Source organism: Borostomias antarcticus, assembly GCF_949987555.1.
Source record: "Borostomias antarcticus genome assembly, chromosome: 2".
NCBI classification, from domain to species: Eukaryota; Metazoa; Chordata; class Actinopteri; order Stomiiformes; family Stomiidae; genus Borostomias; species Borostomias antarcticus.
Genome location: NC_140235.1, coordinates 15,549,545 through 15,575,207, shown reverse-complemented (window position 1 = coordinate 15,575,207; position 25,663 = coordinate 15,549,545). Strand labels below are relative to the sequence as shown.

General features: G+C 46.0%; 2 protein-coding genes across 2 annotated transcripts in view; both read left to right on the top strand.

Moving 5' to 3' along the window:
- The window catches only part of rttn (rotatin), a 58,790-nt gene extending 39,676 nt beyond the window's left edge, over positions 1 to 19,114 (top strand). Inside the window, exons 37-48 of the mRNA XM_084453515.1 lie at positions 4,429 to 4,579; positions 5,048 to 5,185; positions 5,866 to 6,062; positions 6,223 to 6,328; positions 6,549 to 6,646; positions 7,022 to 7,099; positions 7,506 to 7,632; positions 13,701 to 13,891; positions 15,309 to 15,552; positions 17,680 to 17,783; positions 18,714 to 18,783; positions 18,925 to 19,114. Coding sequence (XP_084309641.1) covers positions 4,429 to 4,579; positions 5,048 to 5,185; positions 5,866 to 6,062; positions 6,223 to 6,328; positions 6,549 to 6,646; positions 7,022 to 7,099; positions 7,506 to 7,632; positions 13,701 to 13,891; positions 15,309 to 15,552; positions 17,680 to 17,783; positions 18,714 to 18,783; positions 18,925 to 19,004 — 1,584 coding nt within the window. The 3' untranslated portion in view covers positions 19,005 to 19,114. The remainder of the gene's footprint in view (positions 1 to 4,428; positions 4,580 to 5,047; positions 5,186 to 5,865; positions 6,063 to 6,222; positions 6,329 to 6,548; positions 6,647 to 7,021; positions 7,100 to 7,505; positions 7,633 to 13,700; positions 13,892 to 15,308; positions 15,553 to 17,679; positions 17,784 to 18,713; positions 18,784 to 18,924) is intronic.
- An 813-nt stretch (positions 19,115 to 19,927) lies between these two features.
- cd226 (CD226 molecule) lies at positions 19,928 to 24,119 on the top strand. The gene is made up of 6 exons (XM_084453503.1): positions 19,928 to 20,018; positions 20,798 to 21,124; positions 21,308 to 21,673; positions 22,589 to 22,691; positions 23,736 to 23,790; positions 23,973 to 24,119. Exons 1-6 carry the CDS (start codon positions 19,952 to 19,954, stop codon positions 24,069 to 24,071), a joined length of 1,017 nt encoding a protein of 338 aa, XP_084309629.1. The 5' UTR covers positions 19,928 to 19,951; the 3' UTR covers positions 24,072 to 24,119.
- Positions 24,120 to 25,663: the final 1,544 nt, after the last annotated feature.

The following is a 25,663-nucleotide window of genomic DNA, read 5'->3' as shown; positions in this document are numbered from 1 at the left end:
CTCCGGTAGGGTGTTCCAGAGGTTGGGGGCATAGAAACTAAAAGCTGCCTCTCCGTGTTTCTTGGTCCTGGCTTTTGGAACTGTTAAAAGTTCAGTGCCTGAGGATCTAAGTGGTCTGTTGGGCATGTACTTAACAAGCATGTCTGAAATATATTCTGGTGAGTGACTGTGGAGAGATTTATAAATTAGTAATAGTATTTTAAAGTCTATTCTAGAGTTGACTGGTAACCAGTGTAGTGATTTTAACGCTGGTGTGATGTGTGCCCTTCGTCTAGTCTTAGTGAGGACTCGTGCTGCAGCATTCTGTATCATTTGTAGCTTAGAGATTGCTTTCTTTGGTAGGCCTGATAGTAGAGCATTGCAGTAGTCCAGCCTGCTTGTGATGAAAGCATGCATTAATCTTTCGGTGTCAGCCTGAGAGAGAAAGGATTGCACCTTGGCAATGTTCCTTAGGTGGTGAAAGGATGTCTTTGTAATATTCTTGATGTGGTTTTCGAAATTAAGATCTGAGTCAAGTATGACACCTAGGTTTTTAGCCTGGCAATTGGTGTCAATTTCCAGAGTTTTTAAGTGTGCAGCTAGGTTCTCTCTTTCAGCTTTTTCTCCAATGATCAGTACTTCTGTTTTGTCCTCGAAATTGTGTGACATCCATACATTTATATCTGTAATACACTTGACAAGGCAGTCAACCAAGCTGTAGTTACTGGGTGTTACGGAAATATAGAGTTGGGTATCATCTGCGTAGCTATGGTAGCTAATATTGTGCCTCCTGATGACACTGCCAAGGGGCAGCATGTACAGGCTGAAGAGTAGAGGTCCTAGGATCGATCCTTGGGGCACCCAACAGGTCATAGGGATCTTTCCTGAGCTATATTCACCGAGGGCAACGAAGAAATCACGACCGGTTAGATAGGTCTTAAGCCAATTTAGGACTGGACCAGAGAGGCCAACCCACTTTTCCAGTCTTTCGATGAGGATTGCATGATCTATAGCAGGGGTGGCCAACCAGTCAGAGACTAAGAGCCACAAAAATTACTGTGGTACCACCCAGAGCCACACCATATATACCAGCGTTTCTCAACCTTTTTTTCAGTCACCGCACCCTTCATAAGTACTTAAAATCCCAAGGCACCCCAGTCTAAAATAAGAAGAAAAACATTATTGTCCATTAAATATACATTTAAAGTTAATTTATTTAAAATGAATACATACAACAAGATATTTTCTGACATATTTTGGACTGGGCTGGGTAAGGCTGGACTGGGCTGGGTTAGGCTGGGCTGGGCTGGGTTAGGCTGGGCTGGACTGGGTTAGACTGGGCTGGGTTAGGCTGGGCTGGACTGGGTTAGGCTGGACTGGACTGGGCTGGGTTGCGTTGGGCTGGACTGGACTGGGCTGAGATTTGAGGCTTTGAAATGTCCCAATGATGTCTGGCATATCAGACAGAATGGCTTACCATTACGTTCTATGAAGAAAAAATTACTCTCCCCACTCGGGTAAAAAATGTCCTGTGTTCGTCTTCATATTTTCTTTTAGCTGCGCATTTCTTTCCAGCCATTCTTTGGTTGTGTACAGTAGCCTAGGCTACGTTAGCTTCTGTCGTAAAAGAGAATGACCCACGCAAAGCAAATTATTTTGTTTACAATAGGTGCGTTTACATGACAAATATTTTTCAATCTGGTTGATTTCAAGCGGATTTCAGCTTGAGCGTATACATGGGATACAAAGTAAACTGGTTGGATGTTTACATGCGACAACGAAACAAATGTTTCGAACGCGCACGCAGCCGTGAGTGATTGCATTACGATGGTTACAAACAGCTGACTACGGAACTGTGGAGCGTGCCTTGATTAGTCAAGTCTTGAACATGCGCAAAATGAACGCAGAACGCAGCATCAATCCGTTTCAAGGTCTATACATGACGGACCAAACGGTTTCGAAAAGGTTTAAACTACCTCCTTGAAAGCGATTGGAATTTCAATCGGGTTGGGGCATTTCAGTCGGATTGAGGTGTTTATATGACATATTTTCAATCGGTTTGGTCTTCCAAACCTATTTGAAACCGATTCAAACTGTCCATGTAAACGCACCTAATAATTTTGTTACCAAGGTGATTTGCTACCTATATGATTGGTTTGAAGTGGTTCTCACGCGACTTCCTCACTAGCGAAACGAATCATGATTTTATGACAAATCTGCAATAAACTAAAATGGGCGGGAAGAAATGCACAGCGAAACTAGAGAGAGAGAAACGTTCTTATGGAATGAATGAATTTATTTTTTAATGAAAGGATGGAAGAGCCGCAAGCCAACTTTTTTGGGGGGATGGATGGAGGAGCCGCACATTGACGGGCAAAGAGCCGCATGCGGCTCGCGAGCCGCGGGTTGGCCACCCCTGATCTATAGTATCAAAGGCTGCACTCAGGTCCAAAAGGACGAGAACAGAAAGCTCTTTGGAGTCAGCATTAATTCTGAGGCCATTTACAACTTTGACTAATGCCGTCTCTGTGCTATGGTGGGCACGAAAGCCGGACTGGAAAAGGTCAAGGGTACAACTTGTAGCTAGGAAATCATTAATCTGTTTGAAAACAATTTTTTCCAGAATTTTACTCAAAAAGGGAAGGTTGGAGATTGTATGGAGTCAAAATGAGGCCAGAAAGCATTGTAAACGTAAGTGAAGTATTGTAAACAAAAACATATGAATTGTAAACGTAAGTGAAGTATTGTAAACGTAAGTGAAGTATTGTAAACGTAAGTGAAGTATTGTAAACAAAAAATATATAATTATTACTTAATTATTAAAAAATAAAATAAAAATTGCATTTACAATACTTTTTTGCGTTTACAAAACCTTTTCTGCATTTACAAAACTTTTCTGCCTTTACAATACTTTTTCTGCGTTTACAAAACATTTCTTGCGCTGCAAAACATTCTGGCCTCTCTTTGACGTGGGGGCGGGGTTAGATGAGTGGCGTGTCCAGAGAGGAAGAGGCGGAGTTTCGGGATGCCCACCGCCATATGAGCGCTGCTCAACTTGATTTATATATGGCGGTGGGCATCCCGAAACCCCGCCTCTTCCTCTCTGGACACGCCACTCATCTAACCCCGCCCCCACGTCAAAGAGAGGCCAGAATGTTTTGCAGCGCAAGAAATGTTTTGTAAACGCAGAAAAAGTATTGTAAAGGCAGAAAAGTTTTGTAAATGCAGAAAAGGTTTTGTAAACGCAAAAAAGTATTGTAAATGCAATTTTTATTTTATTTTTTAATAATTAAGTAATAATTATATATTTTTTGTTTACAATACTTCACTTACGTTTACAATACTTCACTTACGTTTACAATACTTCACTTACGTTTACAATTCATATGTTTTTGTTTACAATACTTCACTTACGTTTACAATGCTTTCTGGCCTCATTTTGACTCCATAAGATTGGTCTACAATTGCTGAAAACTGAAGTGTCTAAGTTGTTTTTCTTCAGTACGGGTCTCACCAGAGCAGTTTTAAGTATTGGTGGGAAGACACCTGTAGATAGGGAGTCATTAACAATGTCAGAGTCAAAAATAGTTTTGAAAAAATCGGTGGGGATGGGATCCAGCAGGCATGTGGAGGTTTTGAGTTTGGATACTACTTTTCTCAACATTTCTGTGTCAATCAGTGTAAACAGGCTCATATGTCCATTGCATGGAGGGAGAGGATCTGTGAACAGGATGCATGGCCTTTCCTGAGTGATATTCCTCCTAATATTCATAATCTTATCTCTGAAGTAAGCTGCAAATTCCTCACATTTGGAGGTAGAGAGCAGGTTATCAGGTGTTTTTACGGCAGGGTTTATTAGGCTATCAATTGTTGAGAAGAGCACTCTTGAATTATTTCGGTTGATAGATATCAATTTTGAGAAGTGGTCTTTCCTTGCATTTCTTAATTGTTTATTAAAAGCAGAGCTGTTTTGATCTAGACTTGGGGCTCGATGTCCAAGCGTCGGATCCAAAAAATCGAATTATTGTGTACCGCCAATGTTAGTGCGCGGTTTTAAACGCGGAGATATGGTATCGAGTGAAGAAAACTGGATAAAACAATACACTTTGGGAGAGCTGGCGAGCGCAGCAAGCTTGCGAATCAGATGGAAACATTTTCATGGAATGGACCCCTGAAACAGCTAAACATCATGAACATTTTAAAGTTTGAATTAAGTTTCTAGCACAAAGTATGAAGAACTAGTTACTGTAAGGTTCAAAAAAGTGGGGAGAACTAGAATAATAATAATAAAGAAAGAAAGAAATAGTGGGAATATCACAAGTTGGGCTAGCTTCTACAAGCTAGCCCACCTAATTACAAATTACAAATTTACATGGGTATGGATGAGTTGTGTACATGGATGAGTTGTGTACATGCTATAGCAATTATAAATGTGTCCTGTGTTTCTAGGTCCTCACTCTCCTCCAGTACCTGTCCAGCTACTCCAGGCTGCTGCAGTCGTGCGTCATGCTCAGCCAAGAGCTGATTGGTCAGATGGACTTCCTGAAACCACTGCTGGCCAACGTCTTCACCGTCCTCACACTCAACTCTGGACACCTGGGTGAGAGAGTGGACGAGAGTACCGTCCACCATCCTGACCACACACCTGCACGGCTGCACACCTGCACAGCTACAGTAGCGTCTGCTTAAAGCAGCCGGTCAGGTGTGTGGTCAGGATGGTATAAGGTACTCTTAAGTACCTTATACCATCCTGACCACACACCTGACCGGCTGCTTTAAGCAGACGCTACTGTAGCTGTGTTGTACTGTATGTCCTAGCATGGTACTTACTGTGTAGTCTTTAAGGACCAGAGCCACTCTTTTGAGTAGTCCATGGTGATGTCTTGTTTAATGTAAGACAGCCTGCACGCCTGTACTCAATTCTGACGATGTGCGATGTGTGTTGATGGATCTCCAATATAAGTGTGTGTGTGTGTGTGTGTGTGTGTGTGTGTGTGTGTGTGTGTGTGTGTGTGTGTGTGTGTGTGTGTGTGTGTGTGTGTGTGTGTTCCTCTGGGCCTTCCCTCAGACTGCGGTACCCGGACAGCGGTGTGCGTGTGCTGGGCAGACGTGTTGACGCTCCTGGCTACTCTGTTGAGGAGGGACTCCTCCGTAGCTTATCCATCTGTCTCCACAGCTCTGGGAAGACACTGGCAGGCATTCTCAGGTACACACCTATGCCACACTGCGTGTATGTGTGTGTTGCACACACCTGGGTGTGTAGCAACACTGATTGCTCATTACATTTTTTACATTACAGTTATTTTGCTTTTATCCAAAGCGACTTACAATAATTGCACTTAACGTAGGAAAAGTCTGTGTACTACTACTGTGTGTGTGTGTGTGTGTGTATGCTCCAGATGCTGTAGATTGGAAGAGCATGCAGTTTGTCTCTCCGTCCTCCTAATCACTGTGTCTAATGGGTCTGTAGGGGAATCTGATGAGCCACAAGAAAGATGAACGCTGACGTGTGTGTGTGTTTGTGTATTGTGTATCAGTGTGTGTGCGCGCATGTGTGTGTGTGTATTGACGTGTGAGTTAGTGAGCATGTGATTGATTACTGCATCACACAGTGTCGAAATGCCGCAGACATGCGTAACCTTCCAGGTGGTGGGGCGTTGGGGGGTTTGGGGGTCCGGGGGGAGGGTGGGGGTTGAGTTGAGGGGGTGGGTTGGGTTTTGGATCTAATTGGGGTTTTGGGGATTTGTTTCAGTGATTCATTCATGAAACCCCAAAGGTTCTTCTCCACTAGCAACACACATTGATTTTCTCCTTCTCTCTTCATGCCCTTTGATTGTGTGTGTGTGTGTGTGTGTGTGTGTGTGTGTGTGTGTGTGTGATCTCCAGACACACTGTTGGTGTGTGTGGACCGCGCTGAGCCTCCGCTCCACACGGCAGCGCTGCAGTTTCTGTGCGTTCTGCTCTCCGAGGCGGCCAAGAGACGCTCGCTCCCAGGGGTCAAGCCGACCCCTGACCCCGCGACCTCTCTCTCTGCGGCGCTGGACGGCGCCCCCGGTGGCCGCCTGTGCGAGCTGCTCCTGCAGGTAACGGAACCCCTCTCGCACACCTCATCGTCGGGATATTGGCACGGCGTCGAAAGTGGGTTAAGCTGCCGCCACACATGTATGGCAAATGTGTTTGAAATGTGACCGAGTCGGGCCAGTGACTCTGTTTCCCCATCCCCCCCGGTGTCGGAACGGCCAGAGCTTGGAAAAGAGGCCGTCCCAGGACCCTCTGAAGACGCTGACGGCCCGGGCCCTCATGGCCCTGCTGGCCTGTAGCCCCCCCGCCCAGGACCACGCCGCCAAGGGTAGGACTCTTGACAGGAACGGCAGGTTTTCCGGGAACAAACCGGAGAGCTCTTGGGATTAGCCTCCAGTGCTAGTGCCCTGACATTTTGTACTAGCCTGGCTTTTTGTCTTAGAGCGACCAGTATGTTTCCATAGAACGCTGAGATCTCTGTTCCGTTTCTCGGGCTGTGTCTGACCTGTTGTTTCTGTGTGTGTGTGCGTGCGTGCATGCGTGTGTAGCAGGTCTGATTGACAGCTGTGTAGAGCAGATGAAGCAGAGCCAATCCCAGCTGCACCTGGAGTCAGTCAGGCCAGGCAGGGCCAATCACAGGATGAAGGTGAGAGGAGGCGGGGCTAGGGTGTTTCTCTACCTGGCAACACACTCCCAGTCACAACAACAGGCTCCCATGGGATCTGAGGGACTGAGGTGTTCTCCACATCTTTAGGCTCTAGCAAGCGTTTCACTTCACTAAACAATTACTGTTGAGGACCTGTGTGTGCAACATCTAATGGTCTTTAATTTTATTTGTTGTTTCTTTGCTTGTCTGAATAATAAGAATCTCGTTCTAGAATGTGCCAAGAGCTTTTAGATGAGGTCTCTGCCAAAAATGTCATTATGCTGTAACTGGTGTTACCTCGATTTAACGTTTCCACTTTGGTTTTAAGGTAACTGCGTATTGGTTTTCTGTTCCCACTGTCCTCTCTGCCAATAGGAGGAGAGCTATGTGAGGGAGGTCAAGATGGCTGGTGAAATCCTGAGGAACTGTCTTTACCGTAATGACCGGTGCAAAGTGAGAGACCGCCTTTTAACCCCCCCCCCCCACTCCCCCCCATCGCTTTTTAATGAGCGCCATCGCGCCGGAGCGGCATCTGGAGTGAGACGTGGCCTGGAATGGATATAGCCCTGTTTATGTCTGAGGACAGTTCAGAACCCACTCTTAGCGGAGACGCTCGAAGTCCAGATGCTCCGCTGGCCGGCGTCCCATCTCGGAGATGGTGATTGGTCCGAGCGATCAAGCCTTATCTCCATCTGCATGGCTGGGTCCGTACAGGCTGAGAGGCCTAGAGGCTGATTTACCTGCACTTATGGTCCCACATGCTCTTTATGCATAGACAGGAAAACCGGAAAACATTTGTGCGTGTGTGTGTGTGCGCGCGCGTGTGTGTGTGTGTGTGTGTGTGTGCGCGTGTGTTCAGGTGGTGGCCACTGATGCTCGCCTGGCCCCTGTGCTCCACACGCTGTGGCCCTGGCTGCTATTGGACGATCCAGCCATGGAGGCTGCGTTGGAGCTGCTGTGTGTTTACACCTCAAACTGTACCGCAGGTAACTTCTTTATGGGTGTCTGTGTGTCTGTGTGTCTGTGTCTGTGTCTGTGTGTGTGTGTGTGTGTGTGTGTATGTATGTGTGTGTGTGTGTGGGGGGGGGGGGGGGGGGGGGCTGTGTGTGGGGCTGTGTGTGTGGCTATCTGTCTGTGAGTGTGTCTGTCTGTCTCTGGCTGTCCGTCCGTCCGTCCATGCGTGTGTTTGTCCAGGCACAGTGCCTGGCTCGTGCCTGCCATAGGCCTCTTTCTGTGGTCAGCGGTCTGAGTCATATGCGCTGCTCACACTGGGCGCTCCATTGTCTGCTCTGACCACCGTTAAACAACATTCTGGCCCACTGTATAAGAGCAGCGCCGGCTAGCCTGCCCCTCACAATGGAGCCTCTGTCCGCGTCCTGCAGCTATTGTACATCCACCACTCCTCTGGCCTGCAGGCCCAGGGAGGGACTCTGCAGAGAACCACAAAGCATCCCTGTGTCTCCCCCCTGTGTGTGTGTGTGTGTGTATGGGGGGGAGGGCTTGTGTGTGTGTGTGTGTGTGTGTGTGTGTGTGTGTGTGTGTGTGTGAGGGTGTGGGGGAGGGGGGGGGGGGGGTGTGGGGGCTGACATGAGAGAGCAGTAGGAATGAGCGAGTGGGCTTTGACTTTGATAAACGGCCCCTGGTTCCTTTCATCATAAAGCAATTTGATGGTCTGTGCGTGTGTGTGTACTGTACTTTTGCGTCTCACAGGTTTGTGATCCGTGTGTGTGTGTGTGTGTGAGAGTGAGAGTGAGAGTGAGAGAGAGAGAGAGAGAGAGAGAGAGAGATTAAGAGCCAAGAAGGGAGTTTTTCTGAGCTCACAGCAAACGGTGATATGAGCTAAACAGACAGGATGTGATTATCTCCGAGATACAGCTTCAAAAGTCTGCGGGTGTTGGTGTGTGTTTCATATATACACACTGTACCAATCAGCCATGTGTCAGGCTCAACGTGTCCTAAAGGTTAGTCCTAACAGCAGGAAGTGTTCAGCTTGCATGAAGTCTATAGATCACACAACCCCCCCCACAACCTCAGACTACAGGTCCTTTCCTACTGGCAAAAAGTGATCGGTCTGCCTTTTATGCAAACTTGAGTGTGAAAGCTAAGCAGACTATTCTGCACTCGGAACGCGTCTGGCAGACTAGCTGGGAGGTGATCTGTAGAGGACTGATACGAATCGCTTCATCACAATAGTCTACGCAGCACAAGTTAAAGGACAATGCTTGTTTTTGACAACCTGGACCTTATTTACGACATATTATAAGACGTTTGACTCACCGAGATCACTTTGGTGTAGTTCGGAGGCATGTAGAAGAAATGTAAAATCCAGCGCGAGCCAGTATATCCATGTAATGGCGGTGGTCGGGGCACTTAGAATGCAGTTTCTAAAAATCTATTTTCTGCCGCGAAACGGTTGTTTTCATCAATCTGTCTTGATGAATCGCTAGTTGTGCTTACATAGAGCATAACTGTTGGTGTTTTCACATGCCATGATCTTTAGAAACGTCTTTCGAAACGAAATAGCTTCCTCACTTGCTCCAGCACTAATGCGCACAGCGCGCAATCGTTGCTCCAGCACGCTGTGCGCATGCGTGCTGGAGCAAGTGAGGAAGCTATTTCGTGTCTAAAGACGTTTCTAAAGATCATATTACAGAGGCATGTGAAATACCACAACAGGCCTATGCTCTCTATGTAAGCACAACTAGCGATTCATCAAGACAGATTGATGAAAACAACCGTTTCGCGGCAGAAAATAGATTTTTAGAAACTGCATTCTAAGTGCCCCGACCACCGCCATTACATGGATATACTGGCTCGCGCTGGATTTTAAATTTCTTCTACATGCCTCCGAACTACACCAAAGTGATCTCGGTGAGTCAAACGTCTTATAATATGTCGTAAATAAGGTCCAGGTTGTCAAAAACGAGCATTGTCCTTTAACAAAAACTGCTTTTCACACTGCATATTCTTATCCTAGGGCTGTCCTTAGCCCTGGGCTAAGAGTTAACCCTGGGTTAATTTAGCCCCTTTTCACACACACATTGTTAACCCAGGGTTAAGCCCAGGGTTATACGATTCATACTGCAGTTACTACTAGCCCTGGGGCAAATGTCCCTTTGAATATGCGACTAATGTTTACATTCAAATGACGTGTGACTACCTTTCCGACCACTCAGAAACATTGCTGTTTCCACCTGTGACCAATTCGATCTTTTAAAATCTTTCTTAGACATATAATTGTTGTTTTAATTAGCTATGATGTTGCCGTTAGTAGTGCAGTTACAACTATTTTGGTTGCATAGCGCCTACTGTAATGACGTGATGAAGAAGTTGTGTGATTGGACAACAAAAACGTGATGCAAGTCCATTTTTTACTTTAGTCCCGTTTCACACTGGCACCTTTTAGCCCCGTGCTTAGTGGATTTTCAGGAGATAACACTGCAAACTCGGGGCTAACCCTGCTCCAGAGCAGCGCCAGCAAGTCCTAGGCTGAAGTCGGGGTTAGCCCACTTTGGAATGTGCCAGGATGGTGCCAGTGTGAAAGCTTTCTTATCCTGGGGATAACAGCTCCCTTAACCAGGGGCTAAGTAGGTTCTAAGAATGTGTTCAGCCCTGGGCCTAGTGCAGTGTGGAACGCTCTAACAAGTAACTTTATCATTACAACTGAAAAGGAGTGCTTGGAATGGTTACTGTTGCTATGGAGTGATTACTGTTGCTGGGAGTGTTTGAAATGGTTACTGTTGCCTAATTTAGTGCTGCTGGACAGTCTAGAGTGCAAGTGGCTGTGTTAAAGACCCTTAGAAGCCACCCCACCCCTCCAGACTACAACATCACCCTCCCATTCCCAGAGTAGAACCCCCCCCCCCCCCCCCCCCTCAATACCAGCCTGGAAACCCCCAGCCTCACGGGCATTTTTGAAACTGAGCATTTTTCTACACTCTTTGGCCTTCCATCCACACGGCGATCTAGGTTACTGAATCCAGACATTTTTGAAAACTCCACATTGAACATTTTAGAAACTCCACTTGTGTTGTGTGGACAGGAAAACCTGAGTTTTCGGCTTGTTTTCATGTCGCTGTTACCTTCTGTTTACATAAAATGTGGTAATGAGAACCGTGTGGACTCAACCACACAACTGCAGCTCTCGGTTACCGAAATGCTGTTCCTCTTGTGTTTTCTCCTGGCAAATAAAGGGGTAAAAATCAAAGTCGGAGTGGAGCAGAAGTCCGAAAGTAAATGTGACAGTGAGCAGCCTATATGACATGCTTTTGAAAGCGTGTTACAGCCTCGTTACCATGGCCCCGTCAAACATTATGGGCCAGCAACAGACTAGGAAGTGTGTTTTTGCATCTTCATCTGGACAGAGATTTTTTTTTAAGAATGAAGGAGGAAAAACCCAGGTTTCAAAAATATCTGTGTACATGTGGACAAGGCCTCAGACTAGAAACGCCCACCCCCCCCCACACACACTACCAGCCTAGAAACCTCCCCCAGACTAGAAACTCCCCCCTACATGAGAACATCACCCTCCCATTCCCAGAGTAGAACCCACACTGAAACTCCCACCCCCAGACTAAACCTCCAATACCAGCCTAGAAACCCCTGCCTACAAGGATTAGCCCAGTGACCTCTTCACATTAGCTACTGTACCTCAGTCTGTATGCTACTGTCCTGTAGTCTCACCCGTGCTCTCATTATGACTGCATAATACCGCTAGTTGGTGAGATGGTTCTGTTGGTGACTAAGAACTCACCGCTGAGCATTCTAGGACAGGGGCTGACACGCACTTTAAACAAACATCTTTGCATCTATTGACACATCATCAGCCCCCAGGTGAAATGTTTGCAAATTAATTCTAAATCCAGGAGGGAGGGAGGGAGGGATAGATAATATGCAGGGATGGGTAGATGAAAGAATGGATGGATGATGGAGCACCGTAGGATGGTTGGATAGAGGGAAGGAGGTAGGGAAGGATTTCAAATGAATGACAGGATTCTAAACCCGGGGTCTGGTGCTGACCAAGTCATCCAGGACTGTCCAAATTATCGGACACCCAACAGAATGCGTGGCCTGACGGTCGTGGATGGCTAAACGGTGACGTGGCTCCTGGAAATGTGCCCGGATATATATCCCGGGTGACCCCTCACCCAGGCTCGGGGTGGAAAAAGGATAGCCCCTCAGCCCCGAGCCTGTGGGGAGAGAACGAAACCAATCTACCCATACGACGAAGAAGAAGCGTCAGAGGGCTGTGTGAAGGAGTACAGTTCATGTCTGGGACAGTGATGTTCTGATCTGTCTAAACCCATAAACCCCTGGTGCTACTGTCTCTGTGGGGGAAAGATGGGTCTCTACGGTGTCTCCCTGAACCAGACCTCAGCTCTCTGTGGGGGAAAGATGGGTCTCTACGGTGTCTCCCTGAACCAGACCTCAGCTCTCTGTGGGGGAAAGATGGGTCTCTACGGTGTCTCCCTGAACCAGACCTCAGCTCTCTGTGGGGGAAAGATGGGTCTCTACGGTGTCTCCCTGAACCAGACCTCAGCTCTCTGTTTGGTCCACCATCCTTTCTAGACTGTCAGCTGATATCATCTTGATGCTCTTCATTTCAGCCCTTTCTCTTGGTTTCAAACTGTATTGAAATATACAGATGGGTGACAAATTATAACCTGCATAATTGAGTGGAGAAACATAACGAACGCTGATACTCCCAAGTCTCCCATACCGGTGGACTGCATGATACAATGCATACAATACATATGATATAATATAATATGATACAATACATATGATATAATATGATACAATACATATGATATAATATAATATGATACAATACATATGATATAATATGATACAATACATATATAATATGATATGATATAATATGATATGATACAATGCATACAATACATGATACAATTAACATCCTGGCATGCTTTGTGGCACACGCAGGCCCAATTGACCTCAATTCTGAATCAAGATGGCGAGAGGAAAAGATCTAAAGTGACTGAGACAGTCGGAGCTTCAGTCACAAAGACTGCTCAACTGGCTAGTGTTTCAATAGGAACAGTGACTAAAGTGACATCTGCATTTAGATCTACTGTATGTGGATAGGCATCAGTAAATATTGTGGTCCGAGAGTGCATTTGATGACCGTGGTGTTTGTGCATTAGTGTGAAAGTTAAAAACAGTAACTCTTCCTCGTGCAAATGAAAATGTCAGTACAGGACGTGATCAGACTGTCAGCAACTACAGTCTGGCGTTGACGACTGCACAGAGAGGGATATTATGGTATGGTTGCAGTACAGACCCCCCATTACAAAGACGAAAGCATGTTTGAGAGTTCAGTGGTGCAAAAACAAAATTCACTGGTCTACAGAGACGTGGGAAAAAGTGATAATGGTCAGATGAATCATCCTTCACCATATTCTCGACAAGCGGGCGAGTGCATGTGTGGCGTACACCAAGAGAATGGTACAGGCATGTATAATTGACGCCTACTGTAGAATGAGGGGGTCCAGTGGCTCTGTTATGCTGTGGGGTGGGGTTCCTGGCATGGTTTTCCCCTTAGAGGGAAGGGTCACTGCACATCAATACAAAGTTATGCTGAGTGATGATCACCTTTGTCACCTACGATGAAACATTTCTATCCTGATGGGCGTGGTCTCTTCCAGGATGACAATTGGCCCCATTCGCAGGGCATGAGGGGTTCAATTAATGCTTTGATGAGTATGAAAATGATGGGAATATGGCCTTTGCACTCACCAGATCTCAACCCAGTTGAACACTACTGGGAGATTTTGGACAGACATGTCAGACAGCGCTCTACACCACCATCATCAAAACACCACATGAGGGGAATATCTTTTGGAATAATGGTGTGCCATCCCTCCAGTAGAGTTCCAGAGACTTTGAAGCTGTTCTTACGGCCCAACACCTGACCTTACTTTATGACTTTATGTTGGTTTTTCCTTTAATTTGTCACCCATACATAATCTTTATTTAACCAGGAAAGGACCCATTGAGATTATCTTTCTCTCTTCCTACTCCTTCCCAGCATGCAGTTCTCTGTGCAGCGGTGTGGGCGTGGCCCCTGGTCCTCGGGGTGGCCCCGGCAGCTCCCTCATGCATTGTGTCATGAAGCTGGCCTCAGGGGTTGCCCCTGACAACAGCGCGGTCCAGAAGCTGGCCTTCTCCCTGCTGGCCAACCTGGCCGTATCTCGAGACTGCAGGGGCGTCCTGCACAAGGTTGGATTCATCACCCTGATTCCATCATACCTGCCATTCCACTTTATCCTGACACATTATCAACCATATTATCCTGACACAAGATACCACTTCATCCTACCACTTTATATCCAAGATACCACATTATCCTCCCACTTTATATCCAAGATACCACATTATCCTACCACTTTATAATACCACATTATCCTACCACTTTATAAAACCACATTATCCTACCACTTTATAATACCACATTATCCTACCACTTTATAATACCACATTATCCTACCACTTTATAATACCACATTATCCTACCACTTTATAATGCCACATTATCCTACCACTATAATACCACATTATCCAACCACTTTATAATACCACATTATCCTACCACTTTATATCCAAGATACCACATTATCCTACCACTTTATAATACCACATTATCCTACCACTTTATAATACCACATTATCCTACCACTTTATAATACCACATTATCCAACCACTTTATATCCAAGACACCACATTATCCTACCACTTTATAATACCACATTATCCTACCACTTTATAATACCACATTATCCTACCACTTTATAATACCACATTATCCTACCACTTTATAATACCACATTATCCTACCACTATAAAACCACATTATCCAATCACTTTATATCCAAGATACCACATTATCCTACCACTTTATAATACCACATTATCCTACCACTTTATAATACCACATTATCCTACCACTTTATAATATCACATTATCCTACCACTTTATATCCAATATACCACATTATCCTACCACTTTATATCCAAGATACCACTTTATCCTACCACTTTATATCCAAGATACCACATTATCCTACCACTTTATAATACCACTTCATCCTACCACTTTATAATACCACATTATCCTACCACTTTATAAATACCACATTATCCAACCACTTTATATCCAAGATACCACATTATCCTACCACTTTATAATACCACTTCATCGTACCACTTTATAATACCACATTATCCAACCACTTTATAATACTACATTATCCTACCACTTTATATCCAAGATATACCACATTATCCTACCACTTTATAATACCACATTATCCTACCACTTTATAATACCACATTATCCTACCACTTCATAATACCACATTATCCTGCCACATTACACTACCACACAACTGTGTTCTTATAGGAAGTCGGTCTTGACAGAACCTGTATGTTAGCCTCTGCTCAGGAAGAGAGTAAACATTTAAATCTACTCTCATTCTGAAGCCTCTCTCATCAGTTCCTCACTCTGGTCCATTCACTCAAGGATTCAGTGATCGTTATTTGTCACAGTGAAATGTGGACTCGCTCTCTCGGATGGTCCACTTCCCCTCCTGTCTGTGTGTTTCTCTCCTCCACCTTCCTTTTCTCCTCTCCCTCCAGAGCAACTTCCTGCAGGCCTTCCTGGCCGTGCCGGTCCCCAAGGCGGGCGGCGGCGGCCTGCTGGGGCTGTGGCTGCGGCTGCTGGTGGGCCTGACGTCGGGGGAGGACGGGCAGCAGAGCCTCCTCCGGCTTGGCGGAGCTCTGGAGCTGCTGGCCGACGCGGCCCAACATCGCCGCCGCGCCCTTCTCGTCCTCCACAACCTCTGCTTCTGCTCCGCCAACAAGCCCCGCCTCCTCGCCAACGGTAGGCAGCGCGCAGACAGGGAGGATGGGGGAGGGTGGGAGGGAGGGAGGGAGCAGTGTTGGGTATGTACCTGTGCTATAGAGACAGACGAGAGAGGAGAGAGAGGAGAGAGGTGGATGGAAAGTAAGAGACTGTTCCCTCAACATGATTGGCGTGTGTCCACAAAGTGTGTGAGTGTGTAGGTGAAGTCCCAGTACAGTGAATGTCACCAGATGGCATCTTTGGAGGGGCGTCTGTGATAAGACCTACTAGACATCTCTTTCTGTTTCTGTTCTCTGAATGATATTCGTGTCTGCAATAAAGTTCCTCTATCTTTATAACCAACATTCAGCGGAAGCCAATTTTCACTCGTTGCGCATCTCGCTCCAAGTAGGCCTATGGTTTGGCTATTTAAAACACGGAGTACTTTGTGACAGTTGCTTGGATGTATACTAGTATGCATAAACCTATGTTTTGCCTCCTTCAGAGTTCTACTCGGCAATTAGGCTGTGAAAGCGAGCGCGCCTCTTGGAATCTAGTCATAGCCTATTGTTGCACAGATTTCCGTCACGTCTTGACTTTCACAAACCAAATGATTAGGCGACATTAATTAATATGAGCACACTTTAGTGACAATGTGCCGTGCAACCCTGATCATTGAATAGCATAAGTTAAATTACTATAATATTAAAGACCGCGGATGCCAGACGATAGGCTATACATATTAGGCGTATAGGCGCCAAATCCGGAGCTCCCATACAAAAGGAACGCAGCATAAACAATAGGGATTGCGCAGATGAATGAATGAGGTGACTAATTATTTATAAATAACATAAAACATATAAAACGAAATAAAAACAAACAATAGGCCTACAGGCGCAGAATAAAATAGCTTGCAGCGACAGTACAAGAAAATATTTTAAAAAGGATGATGAGCTATGATGATGACTTAAGATAGACCTGTGCATAGTTTACGGTGTGGATTAAGGGCATAGGAATAGGCCTAATGTTGCGTATTTCTTATAAAATAATCAACAAGGCTACATTACAGCACACATCACCAAGGCTAATATTGTTGGCAATAAGGCCACCACAACCCTAGACTTGTTGATTAGGTTATAGCCTACCTTACAAGAAATACTGTAGGCCTATAGAGTCTTAATAGGCTAACACCCCCGGAACGGTGAACGGAACGTTATTTTTCGTTCTTAACTGGTTCAGGAACGCTATGTTGGTGGCGGAACACGAGAACGGAAACGTTAAATATGCTGGTTCTGCTCGGAGCGAACCGATTGAAAAATAATTTCGTTTTTAAGCCCTGCCTATGTGTAACTTGTACATAACATTACCCATGTGTAACCTGTACGTAACGTGTAGATAACATAACCCATGTATAACCTGTACATAACATTACCCATGTGTAACCTGTACTTAACATAACCCATGTGTAACCTGTACAGAACATTACCAATGTGTATATCCTGTGTACAGGTTACACCAATGTGTAATATGCATACAATAACATTACCCATGTGTAACCTGTACAGTACATAACATTACCCATGTGTAACCTGTACAGTACATAACATTACCCATGTGTAACCTGTACAGAACATTACCCATATGTAACCTGTACAGAACATTACCCATATGTAACCTGTACAGAACATTACCCATATGTAACCTGTACAGAACATTACCCATATGTAACCTGTACAGAACATTACCCATATGTAACCTGTACAGAACATTATTCAAGTGTAACCTGTACAGAACATTACCCATATGTAACCTGTACAGAACATTACCCATATGTAACCTGTACAGAACATTATTCAAGTGTAACCTGTACAGAACATTACCCATATAACCTGTACAGAACATTACCCATATCTAACCTGTACAGAACATTACCCTTATGTAACCTGTACAGAACATTACCCATATGTAACCTATACAGAACATTACCCATATGTAACCTGTACAGAACATTACCCTTATGTAACCTGTACAGAACATTACCCATATGTAACCTATACAGAACATTACCCATATGTAACCTGTACAGAACATCTAGTCAGTGGATGGGATTTCTATGCAACAATATGGCGTGTATTTATTGTGTGATATTGTGTGTGTCTGTCCCAGACAAGGCGATGCGGGTGTTGGTGTGGAGTCTGGAGAGTAAAGACACAGAGGTCTGCTCCATCGGGGCCTCTGCCCTCTGGGCCCTACTACACAACTATCAGAAGGTAGCCTACGCTACGCACACACTTCACACATCATATTACACATGGGACAAAATACCCTGATACGCCATATTGCAATTCGAAAACATGGCAATGTGCATCGCCGAGCTGATAAAACGGTTTGCGATTCGCCTAATGAGCTATCTCTCAGTTCCAGGCTTGCTGGCTAGCAGTGGTTCCTATCAGTAACTCACCAAAATAACTTACTAAATTACATTTTATTATTCGGGTTCAAGGCATCCATTCGTTAGCATGGTATTGGCAGAGCTCCAGAATGCCCCTGCGTGTTGTCGAGTCATGGAGGATGCCTTCTACCCGAATGCCAGCAGCAAGACAGCTGACTTTGGTGAGATATCAGGCAGTTAATATTGGGAGACGCAAAACATTTTACATCGCTGGAAACCTTAAAATATAATCTTTCAGGCTTTTTAAAATAAATATTTAAAGGGCAGCACGACTGCTACTGAAAATGCTGGAGCATTTACACAGAAAATTGAATTCACACATTAAATCCAAAGCTCAACATCTTGCAATGACAGGAATGCACTAATTTAAAGTAACCTTCAGTAGTGTTACATGCTTTATAGTGTCATTGTCCTTGCACTTCTATGGGCTATGCTTGTTTCTCTGCTTATTCCAATTCCAAAATCAAACATTTGATATGATTTTGAGGGTCCTAAGGAAATTGATATATTAAAGGAAAAAAAACACACAAAAACATGACTGTATCAGGGACTTAATATCATGAATCGTGCCGTATTGTGAATTGTGTGTATTGTCCAACCCCAACACACTATACACAACTCTACACAACTCTGAATATAGCCCCGCATTACTTTGAGTCAGTCTCATCGGAGTAGTACTGTACTCTTAACAGATACATACAAAATCGCAAATGCTAACCAAACCTGCCATTGTGATGCCTCTTCAAAGGCCAAGACTACTTTGAAGAGCCCTTCAGTGAGACTCCGTGTTGATGAGGCCTACATGACTGCTCAGAAAGGTAAGCCGATGCTGATTTATTCACCTTGATTACCAAGGGTCTGTTCTGGTACGGAATCTTAAGTTCTGACAAGGTTTCATGTGTATTAGTATTCCATTCCTTACCGTGTGTGTGTGTGTGTGTGTGTGTCTCCCTCCCTAGATGCAGAGAAAAAGCATGACCCTATGAACACCTACCTTCTGAAGTGCCTTGAAAACCTACGCCAGTTGTTGAATAACTGATGTTTGTTTCAATAAGAATCATTTTTGTCATTGATAAGATAGTTTGTAATATTTTCAGATGTTGTAATATTTTGAAAGATGGACTATTTATGTTATTTATATGGGTTGAATTGTATGTTTTGTATAGACTTGTGATAGTTTTGTTAAAAAATGAAATCAGGTAATAAAACAATGAGTGATTTAATTTTGTTTATACTTAGGGTCCTGTGAGGTCATTTTGGTACATAATCTAGAATGATGGCACTTGCATAAAAAGTGAGTACCTGTCTTCAAATCCCACGTGATTATTGCCAGTCATATCAAAAGCATACAAACCATAACCACAGAAATTCATTTGTCAGCATATTTTGTTTGTCCTTTGTCAGGAAGCTCTTCTGTGGCTGTGTGGTAAACAATGACATCACACCTCACTCAGCGAGGCTAGCTGCTAGCTGCAAGGAATGGCAGCACACACAGCGTTTCCTAGAGATGCTTACTCTACAGTACACTAGCACTGTCCATGTAGTGACAACTATGGACAAAAGTACACTAATAATACTAATGTATCCACTTAGAATACTGTAGTACGAGAATCTACTATACTCAGTTGCACAAACACAAATAACGTGAAGTATTAAGTAAGGTTTAAGTATGAGGAAAATCTTGCCAAATTCCGGTCTGTAATGATTATTTCCAAGCATTAGCCTTCTGTGTAGTCAGAGGCAGAGCCCTCCATAGTGGTGGGCTATGTAGCATAAGCTAGCCGCCCACTGCTAACCCTGGCCACAAAGTGTATTTCTGTGTAGAATGAGCTAACCTTGGGCTAGCATGAAGTGTCTCGCAGTAGCTGAAGTGCCTTTCTGTTGCCAGCCCCAGAGTGAGCAGGAAGTGTTAGCTGCCTTGGTGCCTCTGCTCTCTCTTCCACTCATCTCATCAATGCAGCTTTCATTCTCCCTCCGCGGGCCAAGATGGAAGCTGTACAAAAGGACCACTGGTGCCTCATGGTACTCCTCATCTTTCTCCCTCTTCTCAAAGGTATGTTTGAGGTGCTTCTGTCAAGAACATACGATCAATACGTTTTCTAAACTGAACATCATAACTGAGAGTTAAGTGAGAGATAGAGAAATGTTATGCTGAGGGCTTTGGAGACTGATGACAATAACAATGACTATTTAGAAAATGTATGTTAAGGCTCGTGACAATCAGACATCTCTTTATTCACGTAATTCGAGGATCACAAACTTGCACGCCAGAGAGTCAGAGTTTACTTACTTACTTAACCTAACTCATCCGTCAGCTTTAGATGAGCTGTGGGCACATTGTTTAGTGTAACAGGACTAATATTGTACCCAGACGCACCTCTCAACCTGCCAGATCACTCCGTTTTCAATTACTGGTGATTTTGGACTTTGAAGGGATGAGAGTTTGATCACTGGCTTTTGTCAGCTTAGTTGATTTGTGTGGGCTCAAACGAGTGTAATCAGGCACACTCCAGGGATACACACTCAAAGATGGAGGGTCTCTGGTGCCAGTTTTATCAGAAATATACCGTCTCTTCCAGGATATGCTTTCCATTGTGCATCAAGTCCACATGTCCACATTTTTTTAAGCGTTCAGGAACCAAAGGTTCCGATGTCTGTTGGCTAAAAGCAAAACTTCAGTGTCAATGCGGCAAGAAATTGACCGCGGGCTGCACAGAAACCGAGTAGATTAACGAGCGTCGTTTATTTTGTGTCGAGTCACTTCATGGCTTCGGAGCGCTAGAATCAATCTCTCGTCTGTCCGCTGTGTTAATAAATCAACGCGGCCGCTAGTGTCCTCCCAGCAGGGCGTGACGGCGGCGAGGCCGGGGGAGGAGGCGGTCCTCGAGTGCCTGTGCCCCTGGAACGGCAACCTCAGCATGCTGTCCTGGACCCGGCCGGCGGAGAAGTCCGCCTTGGTGGTGTTCCACCCGGACCACGGGACGCAGGTGTCCCCCCTGTACCGCGACCGGGTGCGCCTGCTGCGCAGGACACCCCTGGATGGCAGCATAGCGGTGGCTAACGTCACCCGGCAGGACCTGGGCCTGTACCACTGCTCAGTCCACACCTTCCCCCTGGGCTCCTGGACCAGAGATATCCAGTTGGTGCTGGCGGATGAAGGTGCAGTACGCCACTCGGATCGGGGCTGTTCGATTGGCTAAGACGAGGGGGGGGGGGGGGGGGGGGCGCAACTCATACAAAGTGTACGAGAGCGTTTGTAAAGCGCGAAAGAGGCTGGTGGGGAACAACGCCGTGCTTCATCACACCCCGTTGTCAGAATAACTCACCCATCTCTCTCCACAGACGAACCCGAGGTGACGGGGGCCGACGCGGAGCTGACGGCGGAGACCAGCGACAACCTGACCATTAGCTGCCGCCACAAGCACAACGGGAGCGTCTACCAGGTGACCGTGGAGAAGCTGGGCGCCGGTCGGGTGGGCGGCGGCGGCGGCGCGGCCATCTTGGCGAGGTGCCGGGTGGTGGGCGGCGGCCTGGTGCGGGAGGAGGAGGAGGTCAGCCTGCGCGGGCGCGTGAGCTGTACGGACAGACTGGATCTCAGCCTACGCCTGACGGAGGTGGTGGAGGAGGACGCCGGGTTCTACCGCTGTCGCTTCGACACCGACGCCGGGGAGCGGACCACCTCCGTGCTGCTGACTGTAGCTGGCCCAGGTGAGAGGTCAGAGGTCAAATACTAGCCTGTAGGTCGGCCCAGGTCAGATACTCACCCAGCCCAGGGGAAGCCCAAACTCAATCTGAATCCTGCCAAGGTCAGAAGTCAAGTACAGTCTGTAGGTTAGGGGTTAGATATCAAATACAGTCTGTTAGTCAGCCCAGGTGATACTGTATGTATGTAGCAAGATTACTGGCTGACGGGTGCAAGGTGCCCAAAGTTAGCACAACGAGGAAGTTCAACCATTAAGACATACATACAGTATTTTAATATACAGTACTATGTTTATACTGTATGTAATCTGATAAAACATTGATTTCAGTCACATAATGAATCATTGTCATAATGAGACACATTCAGATGGTTACACCTGGTGGGTCATGGCACCAAAAACCCAGTTTGAAAACCACAACAACCAACCGCCCACACACACACACACACACACACACACAAACACACACACACAGACTAGAAGACTGTTAATGTGCTTCTAGTCCCTCACACTTCCTGTATTGTGTGGGTGAACCAATGACATGCTGACAGAGCTGTGTGTGTGTAGCAACCTACAGTAGTTACACCATCTGCATTTTGCCTTAGAGGAATTTTGAGCATGAAGATAATGTACGTGTGTGTGTGTGTGCGCGGCACCAACTGTACAATGCTTAATCTAAACAGCACTACTAGATTCCATATTATCATCTTTATTTTTCAAATGGGGTCCTGTTATGTTTAGAAAAAGTGTTAAGAAAACACTGTTACACTGTTAAAAGAAAAGAAAAAAAACATTGAGTAAAACATATTTTATGCTCTTCTGTATTTAATTCTCGCTCTCTCACTCTGTTCTCTGCTCTCTTTTTCTCTCTCTCTCTCTCTCTCTCTACACCTCTCTCTCTTTCTCTCTCTCACACACACAGTTGAACCCAGGCTGCGTCAGTACATGATCTACATCTACATGGGAAGTGGAGTGGCAGGATCAGTAGTGCTCTTTGGCATCCTAATACTAGTTACACTTCACAGGTGAGACCTTCAGCTGTTACTGTACAGTGATATTGACAGTGACAATGTCCACTGTCCCGACCCCCTGAGAACCACCGTGGACCTAATAGACCTCAGCTGTGTCTTAGTCGTCCCAGTCTGAGGTAGACGCACGATTCGTGAGTTCTTTGCTGTGAAATTCCCTTGTCTACTCACTCCCACGCACCATATGTTAAACAGGCGGCCCAGATCTCCACTGTGAGTTTTGCTTGGCGTGTACTTCCACTTGTCTTTGTTCGTCAGGAGGTTATGGAGGGACTTGGTGCTATACTTCCAGAGACGGTGCACTACACCATATCCTGGCTCCGCCACAGACGCCCGTACACAGCTCCTGCTCTGCCTTTACAGACCCCTGTTGTTGAACACCTCCGTATTATGTTTAACCATATGAATCTGTTCTAAAGTAACTGTATCCCTCTGTCTGTCTGTCTGCCTGCTTGTCTGTCTGTCCGTCTGCCTGCTTTTCTGTCTGTCCATCCATCCATCTATCCATCCATCTGTCTGTCTGCCTGCCTGTCTGTTTGCTTGTCTGCCTGCCTGTCTGCTTGTCTGTCCATCCGTCCGCCCATCAATCCATCCATCCGTCTGTCTGTCTGTCTGTCTCTGTCTGCCTGCCTGCCTGTCTGTCTGTCTCTGTCTGTCTGCCTGCCTGTCTGTCTGTCTGTCTGTCTGTCTGTCTGTCTGTCTGTCTGTCTGTCTGTCTGTCTGTGTCTGTCTGTCTGTCTGTCTGTCTGTCTGTCTGCCTGCCTGCCTGCCTGCCTGTCTCTGTCGGTCTGTCTGTCTGTCTGCCTGCCTGCCTGTCTGTCTGCCTGTCTGTCTGTCTGTCTGCCTGCCTGCCTGTCTCTGTCGGTCTGTCTGTCTGTCTGCCTGCCTGCCTGTCTGTCTGCCTGTCTTTCTGCCTGTCTGTCTGTCTGTCTGTCTGCCTGTCTCTGCCTGCCTGTCTGTCTGTCTGTCTGCCTGTCTCTGTCTGCCTGTCTCTGTCTGCCTGTCTGCCTGTCTGTCTGTCTGTCTGTCTGGTCTCCACAGGAAGAGAAAGAGAAGAGAGGAGTACAGAGTCAAACTGCACCCAGCTCACAGACAAGTAAATATCAATCCATCTGACTTTCACACCACGTAATGTTTACATGTTCCATGTTTACATCCAGGCTAACTGTCCCTAATTCTGTTATGCATTTGGAAATCAGCGATTCAACCGACACATCTTCTAACACGTCTAATATTTTCTAATATCTAATATCTGTAATATCTGGTATTTCTCCCTAGCCCCGTAACCACTATGAGAGGAAGGTCAAGCACATAAAAGACTGTCCGGTGTACGCCAATATACAGAGCACACGCCTGCAGACCAAGAGGAAGAGATAGGAAGCGCTGTCGCTGGCACACTGTCAGTCAGCACACATCAGCACACATTTAAGAAGATGCAGGGGGCAGAAGAATAGAAAAACAGTTATTCTAGAACACTGGAACGGAAACACTGAACCGCAGGGCAATTTCGGTGTTCATCAGGAGAGGGTGTTCATGAGGAGAGGGCGTTCATCAGGAGAGGGCGTTCATCAGGAGAGGGCGTTCATCAGGAGACGGCGTTCATCAGGAGACGGCGTTCATCAGGAGAGGGTGTTCTTTGGCCTCGAGCGTCCTGTAAAACGGCCCGGCCGCGGTGTTCAGATGTGGCTACCCTGCTAATCAAATCTAACACGTTTCTCATCATTAACACCGGGACTATGCTCATTAACACCGGGACTATGCTGTGTCAAGCACATAAAAGACTGTCCGGTGTACGGCAACATACAGAGCACACGCCTGCAGACCAAGAGGAAGAGATAGGGAGCGCTGTCGCTGGCACACTGTCAGTCAGCACACATCAGCACACATTTAAGAAGATGCAGGGGGCAGAAGAATAGAAAAACAGTTATTCTAGAACACTGGAACGGAAACACTGAACCGCAGGGCAATTTCGGTGTTCATCAGGAGAGGGTGTTCATGAGGAGAGGGTGTTCATCAGGAGAGGGCGTTCATCAGGAGAGGGCGTTCATCAGGAGAGGGCGTTCATCAGAAGAGGGTGTTCTTCTGGCCTCGATGTGCACAGACAAGCGTCCTGTAAAACGGCCCGGCCGCCGTGTTCAGATGTGGCTACCCTGCTAATCAAAATTTGTTAATCTAACACGTTTATCATCATTAACACTGGGACTATGCTCATTAACACCGGGACTATGCTGTGTTTTCGGAGAGCCACACGTGCAGAGTGACCCCAGCGGTAAGGCTCAACGCAGAAGGTTAACCGTTAACTCTCAGTGCAGAAGGTTAACCGTCGTCCAGCTTCATCTTCTCCCTCCCGCCGGCCTCACAGAGCCAGACTGCTTTCTAACTCCATCATTAGACAAAAGAACAAGCCAATCACGCTCGCAGCATCCCAGGAGATCTCTCCCTGTGATGAGCCTGCGGAGAGAGACAGCTGTGGTACGGTCCGGGGGTGGAGACAGCTGTGGTACGGTCCGTGGGTGGAGACAGCTGTGGTACGGTCCGGGGGTGGGGCAGTGCTTACTGTACCTGCTCATCAGGGGAGACGGGTGTTTTTGTTTAGATCAGAGCTTCTCCATGTCTCTCAATAGATCTGAGCTTCTCCATGTCTCTCAATCTGTAAATGAATAATCTCCTCTCTTGTTATTCTGCTTTTTTATTTTTATAAAATGTGATTCTATTTATAAGTGGAGGAACACTGTAAAACCCACTCCTATCAGATCTTGTCAGAGTTAAGGGGATTATAATTGTGTTTATTTTGTGCCGTAAGAGGAGAAGTGCCATCTTCTACTTCCTCTATTTCTAGAGATGGTCGTGGCACAGGGAATGATGGCCTGAAGGGGACGCATGGGAGGATGAAGATCTACATTTGGAACCCAGGGTTTTATTTTCTTATTTCTGTGTGTTACAGTAACAGGGTGGATGTGTTACCCGGT

Coding starts and splice junctions, on each gene's coding strand:
- cd226 (XM_084453503.1), top strand. CDS start 19,952: ATGGAAGCTGTACAAAAGGACCACTGGTGCCTCATGGTACTCCTCATC. Junction 21,674..22,588: donor GCTGACTGTAGCTGGCCCAG/GTGAGAGGTCAG, acceptor TCACACACACAG/TTGAACCCAGGCTGCGTCAG. Junction 22,692..23,735: donor ATACTAGTTACACTTCACAG/GTGAGACCTTCA, acceptor TGGTCTCCACAG/GAAGAGAAAGAGAAGAGAGG.